This window comes from Anarhichas minor, unplaced genomic scaffold (genome assembly GCF_050575085.1).
Source record: "Anarhichas minor isolate MPS153535 unplaced genomic scaffold, ASM5057508v1 ptg000058l, whole genome shotgun sequence".
Classification (NCBI taxonomy): domain Eukaryota; kingdom Metazoa; phylum Chordata; class Actinopteri; order Perciformes; family Anarhichadidae; genus Anarhichas; species Anarhichas minor.
The window spans coordinates 8,734,460-8,747,875 of NW_027466504.1; the positions used below are offsets into that span (position 1 = coordinate 8,734,460).

General features: G+C 42.5%; 2 protein-coding genes across 4 annotated transcripts in view; both read right to left on the bottom strand.

Moving 5' to 3' along the window:
• LOC142932663 (interferon-induced, double-stranded RNA-activated protein kinase-like) overlaps positions 1 to 6,951 on the bottom strand; it is a 32,264-nt gene extending 25,313 nt beyond the window's left edge. The window contains exons 1-5 of one of the 3 annotated variants that reach the window (XM_076076658.1): positions 6,508 to 6,951; positions 5,873 to 6,002; positions 5,639 to 5,712; positions 5,177 to 5,338; positions 4,905 to 5,037 (exon numbers count right to left, since the gene is read on the bottom strand). In XM_076076658.1, the coding sequence (XP_075932773.1) occupies positions 4,905 to 5,037; positions 5,177 to 5,338; positions 5,639 to 5,712; positions 5,873 to 6,002; positions 6,508 to 6,611 (603 nt within the window). In that variant the 5' untranslated portion in view covers positions 6,612 to 6,951. The remainder of the gene's footprint in view (positions 1 to 4,904; positions 5,038 to 5,176; positions 5,339 to 5,638; positions 5,713 to 5,872; positions 6,003 to 6,507) is intronic. The other 2 variants (XM_076076655.1, XM_076076657.1) reach the window with 2 other exon arrangements.
• A 1,532-nt stretch (positions 6,952 to 8,483) lies between these two features.
• Positions 8,484 to 12,825, bottom strand: LOC142932667 (interferon-induced, double-stranded RNA-activated protein kinase-like). Its single transcript, XM_076076661.1, has 8 exons — positions 12,687 to 12,825; positions 12,429 to 12,548; positions 12,179 to 12,331; positions 11,881 to 12,085; positions 10,776 to 10,916; positions 10,349 to 10,447; positions 10,043 to 10,105; positions 8,484 to 9,354 (listed from the first exon to the last, which is right to left on the bottom strand). Exons 1-8 carry the CDS (start codon positions 12,722 to 12,724, stop codon positions 9,250 to 9,252), a joined length of 924 nt encoding a protein of 307 aa, XP_075932776.1. The 5' UTR covers positions 12,725 to 12,825; the 3' UTR covers positions 8,484 to 9,249.
• Positions 12,826 to 13,416: the final 591 nt, after the last annotated feature.

Sequence of the window (13,416 nt, forward strand, 5' to 3'; positions counted from 1 at the left end):
GCAGAGATAACACACCAGACTCAGCCAATTTCCCTGCTCGTGTCCGGTAATCACAGTCAGAGGACCCGGTTCTATGTGTTTCCTACCCCTCAGACATCCTTGGTCCTGGGACTTCCCTGGCTTAAGGCTCATAATCCACAAATCAATTGGGCTGGGGGTAGAATCACCGGCTGGAGCTCCGGCTGTCACTCTCGCTGCCTCAGATCTGCGGTCCCCGGCAAGCTCTTCCCTCCAGCAGAACTGACACCGGTCCTAGCCTCTCCGCCGTGCCCCGGGAATATATGGATTTAGAAGAGGCATTCAGCAAGGAGCGGGCCCTTTCACTCCCCCCTCATCGCCCCTACGACTGTGCTATTGACCTGCTCCCGGGCGCCCCACTTCCCACGAGTCGGCTATATAATCTTTCCCGGCCAGAACGCGAATCTATGGAGAAATATATAACGGCGTCTGTCACCGCAGGAATCATACGTCCCTCATCTTCACCTGTGGGAGCGGGTTTCTTCTTCGTTTCCAAGAAGGACAAGAGCCTCCGTCCCTGCATCGACGTCCTCCGCGACTTCCTCAACCGTTTCGTGTTAGTGTATATTGACGACATTCTCATCTTCTCCCCGAATCCCCAGGAGCACACTAACCGTGTCCGCCAGGTTCTGCAACGACTGTTGGAGAATCAGCTCTTCATTAAGGCTGAGAAGTGCGAATTCCACGTAAACTCTGTGCAGTTCCTGGGCGTCTTCATTGAGGAGGGTCAGGTGAGAAAGGACCCCGAGAAGGTTAAAGCCGTAACGGAGTGGCTGGTGCCCGCCTCACGAAAGAAGCGCCAGCAGTTTCTGGGGTTCGCTAATTTCTACTGACGGTTCATCCGGGACTACAGCCGAACGGCAGAACCGCTGACACGACTCACCTCCTCCAAGGTGTTGTTTTCATGGACCCCAGAGGCCGACAAGGCTTTTTGTGCTCTCAAGGAGCGGTTCGCCTCGGCTCCAATCCTGGTCCACCCAGACGAGACACGCCAGTTTGTCGTCGTGGTGGACGCCTCGGACACCGGAGTCGGAGCCGTACTGTCCCAGCGGTCAGCTTCCGACTCTAAGCTCCATCCTTGTGCTTTCTTCTCCCGTAGACTTTCTCCGGCGGAGAGAAACTACGATGTAGGCAACCGAGAGCTGTTGGCTGTCAAGTTAGCCTTGGAGGAGTGGAGGCACTGGCTGGAGGGATCGGTGCTCCCCTTTATCGTATGGACCGACCACCGAAATCTGGAGTATATCCACACGGCGAGACGCCTCAATTCTCGCCAGGCCCGCTGGGCTTTGTTCTTCGCCCGTTTCAATTTCACCATCACCTATCGGCCGGGTCACAAGAACACCAAGCCGGACGCACTCTCCCGACTGTTTGCCCCAAAAGAGGGAGACTCTACTCCCGACACCATCCTGCCTGCCTCGTACGTGCTCGGTGCTGTCACCTGGGAGATCGAGAGGGTGGTACGTGAGGCCCAGCACACCCAACCTGACCCCGGAGGGGGCCCTCCGAATCCTCTGTTTGTTCCTCCGTCCGTCCGCTCCCAAGTCCTGCGGTGGGCCCACGACTCCCGTCTCTCTGGTCACCCCGACATCCGGCGGACTATAGACTGGCTCCGCCGCACCTTTTGGTGGCCGTCCCTCGAAGAGGAGACCCGTACGTATGTGCGGGCCTGCACTACGTGCGCCCGGAACAAGGCCTCGCACCGACCCCCCATGGGGTTACTACGACCACTCCCTGTTCCACAACGTCCGTGGTGCCACATCGCAGTGGATTTTGTAACTGGTCTCTCCCCGTCAAACAGTAACACTGTCATTCTGACTGTGGTAGACCGGTTCTCAAAGGCGGCTCACTTCATTCCCCTGCCCAAGCTTCCATCGGCCCGTGAGACCGCCGACCTACTAGTCCAACACATCATTAGGCTTCATGGCATTCCTGCGGACATAGTCTCGGACCGTGGCCCGCAGTTCTCATCCCAGTTATGGAAGGCATTCTGTCACACCCTCGGCGCCACGACCAGTCTCTCCTCGGGATTCCATCCGCAAACTAACGGCCAGACAGAGAGGCTGAACCAGGAGCTCGAGGCCATCCTCAGATGTGTGACCGCCACTAATCCCTCCTCTTGGAGCCATCACCTCCGGTGGGTTGAGTACACCCACAATTCCCACACGTCTACTGCCACCAGCGTCGGAAATACACGAGGGCAAAGGGCAAAACTGCCCCTAAGAAATATCATTTTGCCCCTGATATCACTAGGAGAGGGGCAAAAAATGCCCCCGCAAAAAATGGAGCGCTTCTTAATCAGACCTGTGACTGCGAGACTGCGGTCAACTCAGCAGACACTTACATGTTAGTGCACCTATATCCTGAAATTCACAGTAAACTCATTCAAACGGCGCAGATCGGGAGCGAGCGAAGGACTTTGAAAGTTAACGGAAAGGTTAACGTGAGACAACATCCGGTTTCTTCAGACGAACATCCGGTTTTCAGAATAAGATGCCAACAAAGTATACATATTGCATAATGGAAATTAGATTAAATGAATTATATTCACATTAAGTATAAAACATGCTACCTGCATCTCGTGAGTTAAAGGTAAAATACACCTAAATTGTGCGTAAAGTGTCTTTATTCTTTGATTTGAGGGTTGCTGGAAATAAATAATACCTGACTGACAGTCAATGAAGATATTTTACTAAGTAAAAACTCTGAACTGAATTTGTACCTTCAAATGGCACATTTTTTTAATTTTTAAGGTGCTATAAAAATGTTTTTCTCAAAAATTCCACACAATGACTAATGCATAAGTTCAGGACAAAAATGGGTAATATCACAATATTTGAGGTGCTACAAAAATATCTTTCTCAATAATTCCATACAATGACTGATGTATATGTAATCAAGGCATCGTTGACTTAATAATTGTTAATAGTTGTTTAAAACATTTAATAATAACAATAAATAACCACAAAGAAATAAGAATAAAATTGAATATGATTGTCTGATATATGTTTGTTTTTTGTTTAAAAAAAATCGAAGAAAACACTTTGAATCTGTAGACTACTGCCTAATAGTCTTATTATTGCCATTTGATGACAATTGCTCATATATTGTAAGCCTAAATAAGTATATGTATTATTTTGAACAAAGGTTAAATGTTATTTCACAAGTTTCAAAAAATGCCCCCAATTTTTTGAAAATGCCCCTGGATTTCAGTCAGTGGGGGCAAAAATTGCCCCCAAAAAAATATGTAAATTTCCTACCCTGACTGCCACCGGACTGTCTCCTTTTGAGGCCTCCTTGGGCTATCAGCCTCCCCTGTTCCCTAGCCAGGAGGTCGAGGTGGCAGTTCCGTCAGTCCAACACAATGCCCGTCGTTGTAGACGGGTGTGGAGAGAGACTCGGGTGGCTCTGCTCCACACGGCAGAGCAGAATAAGAGAGTGGCGGATCGGCGTCGTGTCCCAGCTCCGGCCTACCGTATTGGACAATCGGTTTGGCTTTCGACCAGGGACATCCCCCTACGCACTGAGTCAAGGAAGCTCTCCCCCAGATATGTCGGCCCCTTTCCTATCATCTCCATCATCAACCCAGTAGCTGTCAAACTGCAGTTGCCTCACTCCATGAGGATTCACCCGGTGTTCCATGTCTCCCTCCTCAAGCCTATTGTCTCCAGTCCCCTAAATCCTCCGCCAGAACCCCCTCCATCCCCCCGACTCTTCGAGGGGGGCCCAGTCTACACGGTCAATCGCCTCCTGGATGTCCGCCGTCGAGGTAGGGGGTTTCAGTACCTGGTGGACTGGGAGGGTTATGGACCAGAGGAGCGGTGCTGGGTGCCGCGATCCCGGATCTTTGATCCGGGGCTCATAAGCGACTACCACCGACAGAACCCCAGTAAACCAGGTGGTTCGCCAAGAGGCTCCCGTTGAGGGGGGGGTACTGTTAGGATCCCTGTCTGACCTAGTGTGTGCTCCTGTTTTTTCCCCTGTCTGTTTAGTTATTTGAAGGCCATGTGCTTATGTTTTGTTTTTGTGTCAGCCTATAGTTTCCACCCCCGAGTTCCGTCCTCTACCACGCCCCTCTCCTCAGGCTCAGCTGTGGGGAATTCCAGTTATCATCTCCGACTGACTTAAATACCCCAGCTGTCCTCCGGCGCGTTGTCAGTCCGTCCGGTTACCAGTCTGGTTCTAGTCCACGTAAGTCTGAACAGCGTTTTCAGTGAAGATTTATGTCTAACCTGTCTTCAGCACTCCTGCCGCGCAGAGGCCGACCCGCGTAGTACCACGGAGTACACCGGTCGGTGTCCTTTTGTTTTTGTCCCTATTGTTTTCTGTTTAAATCTGCACATATATAATAAAGACCTTGGTTGGATTAAATCTGCTGTGTGAGCGTGCGTTTGGGTCCATCTACTACACCACCACATAACAAGATCAGCATATAAAACACATGCTATGGTGCAAATTAATGTTGTTTTTCATACCTCGACTGGATGGATGTTTCATTCTGACTTTTTCCCATATTCTGGTCTTTGACAGCATCCTTAGAGAATAAAAGTATAAATGGATTTAAAAATGTTGAACTCTGATTATTAAGTTGTATACTTTTTAAGAACTAGGACATACAACGTGTCCTTTGTTACATCAAAACAGCCAAGTAGCATGTAGTCTTCATAGGTGGGGTGAGATCACAAGTAGTTGGTATTGCATTTACAGAGATTTTTCTATTTATTATCACAGCTTTTAAGTTTGTAATATAAAACAGTTTCAATAAAACCTGTACATTATGGCCTTCGTGAAGGTAGTATTTGTGGCAGGACTGTTGTATTAGACTTTGTTAGTTTGTGTAATATTGTGTATATTTCATGATATAAAGGGAGTAAAAAAACATGAAATACCTTGCTGTCAAAGTCTGTCTGTTCTTGGAGAGCAGACCAGGCTAGCCGAGCTGCATTTCGTTTGGCTTCCTTGGCAGTCTTACCCTCACCCTCAGGGTAGTACTTTTTGTCTATCATTAATTTGTAGAAAAATCTGTTGTGTTTTAAAAAAGAGGAAATAGTTCAGATCATTATCATAACATTTTTTATATTTTTTACAACTGAATATCAACCAAGAGTTGAGAGTGTCTGCAGTGTCTATTCAGAGAACAGAGGTTCAGGTTCATACTTACTGACGCTCATGAGGTGGACCACATTTCCTCTCTTCAATGTATGAATGGCAGCAGTTTGTTTTCTGACAGTATCTGTGAACCATTCCAATGCAACTTGTCTCTCTTTCTCTCTGTTTGTCTTTGCAAAGCTGCGACTTCACACTGAGGCGTCTCATCTTGTTACTGTAATAAACAAGGGACATTTCACAGTGATGAAAACATGAAACTGCAAATATGTAAAACTGAGCACTTCACTCGCTTCTTTGCACCTGCTGCCTTCAGACTGTATAACAGCAGTGGAATTTATACTTATTTATACTTATTCTGTCAATTTATACTATAGTTCCTATTTTTTATTCTATTCTTATTTTAGTTTCTACATACCTCTTATTATTTATTTATTTTACTTTCTCTATTGCTGTTCCCAGCTGGGTATCAATAAAATGAAAATGAAAAAATGCACTGCTGTTGGGATTTACTCACCAGATATCAGAAACGTTTTTATTTAATTCCTCTTTTTGTTGACCTGATGTACAGTCGTATTTCTCTTCTGCAGCCTTGAAAATAAAAATAAAGTACAATGTTAAAATGTTTGACAAGGTGGACTGTGGCCAGCTGAGTATGTGACACCATAGAACACAATAGGTTTTTAAGGCCTATGATTGGTCTTTTACTTTTAAATACTAATGGATAGTTATGCAGGAACAATAATCTTACCGTGTCCTGATGTTTGTTCTCCAACAAGCTTTCTAGGGCATTTTTAGCTGCATACAACTTGGCTTCCTTCTTGTTCTTGCCCACACCATCGGGATAGGATTTACCATTTAGGACTACCCACTGGGTGCATCTGTGGGAACAATGTTACATCTCTGTCATTACGGCAAGTTGACTTGAAATTATGGTTGGTGAGGGTGGTTGATGGTGCATTAAATTACTGGTGCATTATCAATCTGCACACTACAATATACAGCCCAGGTAAGGTAATCATCCTTGCTGTAACCACTGGACTATATTCACACACAGCCTCAGCCTGATTACATTCATGAGCTGAAATTAACAGCAACGTTACATTTATTCAAAGAATGTACATTTGAGGTACTCAAGTATTACCACTAATACAACTTTATACCTCTCTTCTATCACATTTACCTGACCACCATTTACTTAACAAATGAAGATGTAAAAACATCACAGGACATCACTGATACAGTTAATATTAAACAACCACCCTTGAGCCATATAGTCATTCATGGCACCCTACGGAAGAGACGGTCACTCTCATCGACTACTGCGTAATAATGTGCAAAGGTACAACCCACGGTTAACACTAACATACATTTTATTCAACTCACGTTTGATCACGGTCAGGGCCAACCTCGAATCCCTCAAAGTGCAGTTCAGAGCGTGTTTTCTGTTTGTATCTGTGTAGTTCAGAGAGATAGTCTCTAGTTTCCATCCTAAATATAGAAGTAGCCGGAATATCAGCTCAAAACACATACATACCACTTTGAAAACAAAGTACAAAGCTCACAATACTTCTCTCTAAGTAAGTAGCCTCGTAGTGTTGGATATATCCGTGCAGGGCTACCGCGGAAGTTTCGATTTCCTCATAACGTCATTCACGTTTCGTGGCTTGACTTTATTTGAACAAAACAAATTAAAAACTGAGCTCCGATTAACTTAATTTACACCTGCAAAATACTGGCAAAATCTCGGAAATGAGACTCATCCGGCATTAGTTATCAATAAGTAGTTATTGTTTTGTTATAGTTCGTTTAGGATTGAACTGATCTGTGCAGTGGTGCACACAACGTCTCTGAGTTGAGGGGCACATTTCTAGAAAGAGGCACCTCCTACATGTTGTTTGTTTGGTGTAAGGCAAGTATATCATGTTCATTGAAGGCAACTGCACCACTTATCATTACAGCTCATGTTAATGTTACAATAACTCATTAAGACTGGCTGTTGCTTCCTCTGTGATTGTGACAGGTTGTGGCTGTAGTTGGGGTTAGACTGTGGACATCATTATAGATATGAAGGGACGTTGCTATTGCTGCAGAAACACATTTTGAATGTGTAACACTAACAGACATACATGCCGGTGTCAAATGATACAGTTGGACTGTATATGTTAATGCTAATGTTATAGCCATAATAGCCATATACAGTAGCTACAGCAAGCCATCATGGGTAAAACAAGCTTTCAAGTCAGCCCTCAGTTCTTGATCCCTGCACAGCAGTCACATTCATATGATTACACATTGAACAGCCTGACAGTGGTTGCTTATGCTAGTTAGACGCCCTCTTATAATCTTTAGTGGTTTAGGATGATGGATTTGTGTTACCTGCACCTACCTTTTTATTTTACAGTGATCGTAATCCAAACACCAAACAATACTCAGTGTTCCATTGTTCTTACCACTTAGCAGTTTCTTTACTTAATTGCTCAGCTTGATCTTGACAGAAAACTCACATATTAAGTGTAATTCATTAATGTCTGAAATGCTGTGTCTTCATATCTGAACACAGTTGTCTTTCACTTACAGTTTTGGGAATCAATGACAGAATCATTAAGTACAAGCATTTGGTACAAGGTGATTTCTGGAGCTGGGGCACATCCCCTAATTCAGACCTGATACAGACTCACCTAAATGTAAAAACAAAGCAGATCATAGAGGAGCACACATCCTTCAACACCCACTAAAATTCACAAATTGTGCAAAATACAACACACTCTACAGAGCATGAATGACAATAACACCCTGGTTGTCAATGTTTTATTTCCCTATTTATTACAAAGCAAAGGGTGTAATGTGACATCACTTAAGACACATTTATCCATTGACAGCATAGAATGCATTATTTCAATATCAGTTGTCAAAGCAATTACCCAAATAATTACATGATTATTTATTCAAAGTGAATAATGTTGCATTTGGGTCATTCCATGTTACATTTTGTTCAAATATATATATATATATATACATACACATATATATATATATATATACACACACACACACACACACATATATATACACATGTGTATATATATGCTATTTGACACCAAAAATAATTAGGTTTGGTAAAATATTTTGGCAGAACTTTGAGAATTTCATATTTTTTGGCCCTGGGAATGTTGACATGTTTTCCCCATAAAAACATCTTTGGCAGGGAACTGTATTTTGGGTTCAATATCTTCAGACATACAACTCCTAGAGCAATGAACTTTGGAAGGTGCACAGACAAAACCATGTACACCAGATCCAAGCATTTGAAAGGCATATGCAGGTGTCGTATTTTCATCACTGGCCGTATTTTCAAATGGAAAAAGTGCCCCAGGTAGTCCCCATAAGTATATACATATGGACATTTCCATACTTCTTGTGAGAAATACAGTCTTCAATTGATGTTACCCCAAATTTTAGGGGCTCTAACATGAACAGAATCTAATATATGGCAAGTGTGACAACCCAAGGTTGCAACTTGTTGCCTGTTTGAGATGCCAAAATTGCAATGTGGACTCATTCCTAAGACCATGAATTTCTTGTGAAAGTGTGGCCATTTTGTGTGTAAAGTTACAAGTTAAACTGTTAATGTCTCATTAAACACATGGCATTTCACTTCTATATCCAACGACATCATTTTTATAACATGTCTCTAACCCTGCTCCTGGAGAACAACAGCCTTAATCAATCACACCTGACGCTACAGTGATATTCAGATGTACCAGAGAGGTCCCAGTTTCCTTCTTATTGTTAGTGCTGTTCATGGGTAGTCAACTGTGCATAATAAGCTTCTGCGATGGGATCACACCAGCCCTGACACCAAATTGAGTCAGGGGCATTAAATGTGGAGGGCAATTGGCCTCTCCCCCACTTCCTAACCCCCTACTTCCTGGGCCCATGGTTAATCATTTGATCATCTGTCTTGAAGTTGACGTGTCCTTGAGCCCCAAACTGACAACTATTCTCATGGTCGTGTGTTGGAGGGAGTGAACGTGAGGCCTTGTGAAGCGCTTTGTACTGATCTCAGCTATACAAGTACAGTACGTGAACCATGTCCCTCCAAAATCATATCGGTAACATTAGACATTAGAACAGATACATTTCCATATATGTATGGAAAACTTCCTTCAGTTTAGTTGCTTCGGGTCGGTCTTCAGGCTTCTCATGCAGCATTAACTCAATGATTTGGTTCTGCAAAAAGAACAAAAACAACTGCTACTGAGATATTTGCACCAACAATAATAGAAAATGTCATATTGTTGAAGCTCCACTTCACAGGATATCCAATATATGAACTTATGACACACTCAAAACACTGTTTGATATTTGACATTATTCACATACAGACAGCAGTAACCCTGTTTTGACTCTAATCCTTTGAGGCGTTAGAGATGGTTCATTACGGATTAATCTGCTGACTATTTTCTCCATCAATTAACTGTTTGTTTGGTTTGTAAAAATTCTGAAAATAGATTTTAATGCTGTTACAAATACCCAGAGTCCAAAGTAAGACCTTCATAACGATTTAAACAAATAAATTAAAACAAAAAATCTTTAAATCCTCACATTAAATTGTTATGTCAATCAATTCCTAAGATAATCATTTCAGCAGTATTTACATGTTCATGTTTGGTGTGCAAAAATCGCAATTTGTAAACTAACTAATTTAACTTAATCTAATAATTGTACAATATTTCCCTCTGAAATATTGAAGTATGAAGTGTCATGAGAAGAAAATACTCAAGTGAAGTAGTACTTCCAATTTGTACTCTTAAAGTAAAGTAGTTCAGCAAAGATACTTAGTTACATTCCACCACTGTCTGTTGGTGGCCTTTATGAATAACGGGCACCCTGATGCTCATTGTCCATGGTAATCTACCTCTTGGGGAAAGGTCAGTCCAAACTCTTCAGGGAGCTTCTGACTTCTGGCATCATCCCAAACCTGGTATTCATAAGGTGATGAAAGAACAAGTTAGCCACAAATTTACAAATACTTAAATTGTGCTCTGTTGAATGTTACAAATGAGTACAAGAAAAATTACACAAGACAGATTAAAAGATGAACAATGAAGTTCCAACGTGTCTGTGATCTACAGTACACTGATTTTGCTACACACCATACTGAAAATAAATCAACTAGTGGTGTATACCGACAGAAGCTGGTTTTCTATTTGTATGGACTCACCACTCCTCTTTCGTGGCCAGTAGAGAGTTTCCAAAGGATTTCAAAGTAGATCAACCCCAGAGCAAATATGTCCACTTTACGGCCATAGTCCTTCCCCCTCTTTTGTGACAGAATAAAAACACAGTATTGACAATAGGCACTTTAGCAGCTTCATGTTATCCTAATCATTATAACATATTAACTAGTTATGCTCATTAACTAAAATAAGCTTCAGCTTTCAGCTGAATAATGGTCTATTGACATAAAAGTTGTAACACATTTGCTGTAAACATTTTGATTCTACAGCTCTCACTGCCAAAAGTAAAGATAGGTGAGGTTGAGATGTGTGGTAGGCATACAGGTAGTCGACCTAATTAAGCCCATTAGAAGAATACATTTGTCAACACAATCATTAAGAAGAAGTTATTGTCAGTATAGACCATCTCACTTGTTCAGGGGCCATGTAAGTTTTGGTTCCTCTTTGCTCTGATCTCTCCATCAAAGCATCGCCATCATCAGCATCTCTGGTGACCAAACCAAAGTCTCCAATCTTCACTTCTCCATCCAGTCCAAAGAAGATGTTGTCAGGCTTATCATTGAAAACACAAATTTAAACAAATAAAAATCTAGCTCCTCATGTGATGGGCAGTCAACACCTGAACTAGTGAATGGATTTAAAATGGGAAACCAGCATTAAATCTAAACAGTCAGCGTGTGTGGCTTTTATTGGTTTTATTGTTTATCTAGTTGATAATTGGTGAATACTGGCCTTAAAAAATGAACAGACTTTAACACAAGTCGAGAAATAATGAATAGATATTACACACAATGAATTTATGTTCACAAACGTTTACGAGGCAGAAAAATAACATCACAACTGCAGCCAGCTCATAATATTCTGCTGTTTTGCTCCGTTCACTTTGCTACATACTAACTCCATTCCAGATCAATCCAGTTTCTTGGATAATGTCACCTCCAGAACTGTTCCAGTCCTCCTGGAAACGCATCTTAACTACCTGTTATTCTGGGTTTTCCCATGCTCAGGCTGCACAATCCACTTATTGACTGGTTCACGGGAGCCATCTTGCAATAGAGCCGTCATTGTGATGCTGTCTAAAATCTTCTTTGCCCCCCACTCATAATGTTGTTCACAAACACAGAAGTCTATGATGTACTGAACTGTGTACTGGACTTCAAACAGCAGTTGAGCAGCAGCAGCATAATTCCACCAACTTAGGGCTTGTTGGGGCAGGATCCAGCCTAATACTTAGAATAACCATGTGTTCATTGGTAAATAGTGGTGAGTTGCAAATGTCTAGTATGTGGTGCTGCTACTCTGTACGAGTGAACACCAGAACAATATACTGGTTCTATGTTATCCGCCATCTGACCAGTTTCATTTCTGTCTTACACCAGGATCAGTCTCAGTCTGCTGGCTGAGCCTCGTCAGGGTAAACTGGACGACATATTAAATGCTTATACACCTAAAGTTACATACAAGTAGTGTCTATATCAGCTTTGCCTCAGCCAAATACTGCAAAATCTGGTCTCACCTTAAGGTCCCTGTGGATGTGCTTCTTGGAGTGAATATATTCGACTCCACTGACTATCTGCTGAGCAATGCTGAGACCTTCTTCTTGTCTCTTGTAGTCTTGCAGAGACTCAGTGTTCTTCTCAGCAATCCAATCTTTAAGTGTTCTGGTGTCACATAACTCCATCTGAATATAGAAGTACTTTGCCGATAAACTACTTGAAGTCCTAGAAAAGAAAGAAGAGAAGATTGATTGTATTACTCACCTTTAACTTGAAACAAAAAGTGAAGACTAAAGTTATTAAGTGCATGGGACTCACTGGGAAGAGCCGTAACCAGCCGAACTTTCAGCTGAACTGTTCGTTGATTCAGAATTCCCCATGTATCCTGAGTCCTCCATCCAAAATGTGTAGTATCTGATGATGTTACAGTGGAGGAGTTCTGATAATGTCCTAATTTCTCGAAGAGATTTCCTGATCCAAAGGAGAACAAGAGGATGAATCAGCAAACAAAGTACTTGCATAAATACGGCACAATGCACACTGGAACCTTACGACTTTATATACTTACTCTTCACAGCAGACAACCTTTACAGCATAAAGGCTCTCCAGCAATTTATGTCTTGCTTTGTAAACACGACCAAAGGCTCCTCTGCCAAGACACTCCATGGGATCAAAGTCTGACGTAAACCTGTTGAGATTAACGCTATTTTTAGGCAAAACGTAGAGATGTCTTATTGATTGAACATCAATTATTGGGAGAGAAGTTTAAGGTCATATCAGTATATAAAACACATGCTACAGTGCAAATTAATGTTGTTTTTCATACCTCGACTGGATGGATGTTTCATTCTGACGTTTTCCCATATTCTGGTCTTTGACAGCATCCTAAGAGAATAAAAGTATAAATGGATTTAAAATGTTGAACTCTGATTATTAAGTTGTATACTTTTTAAGAACTAGGACATACCCTGCTCCTGGAGAACAACAGCCTTAATCAATCACACCTGACGCTACAGTGATATTCAGATGTACCAGAGAGGTCCCAGTTTCCTTCTTATTGTTAGTGCTGTTCATGGGTAGTCAACTGTGCATAATAAGCTTCTGCGATGGGATCACAGCAGCCCTGCCACCAAATTGAGTCAGGGGCATTAAATGTGGAGGGCAATTGGCCTCTCCCCCACTTCCTAACCCCCTACTTCCTGCGCCCTTGCTCGGACCACACCCATCTTCGAACTCGGCCTTCATTTTGATTTCAATGACACACCTGTAAAGTTTCGTGACTGCATATTGCATAGTTGCCACCCCATCCTGGTCGCAAAATCTGTCCACAGACAGAAATGTAAACACTAGTAAAGTACTCAAAACCTCTTTTGTGGTAGTTCCTGCTACAGTAGGCGTCTACTGGACAATATTTTGCCGTGATGACTCACACACAGACTCACAAGCTGAAAACAATACCAGCTTTACTGTTGCGGCTGGTAATGATACTTGAATGGTTAATCATTTGATCATCTGTCTTGAAGTTGACGTGTCCTTGAGCCCCAAACTGACAACTA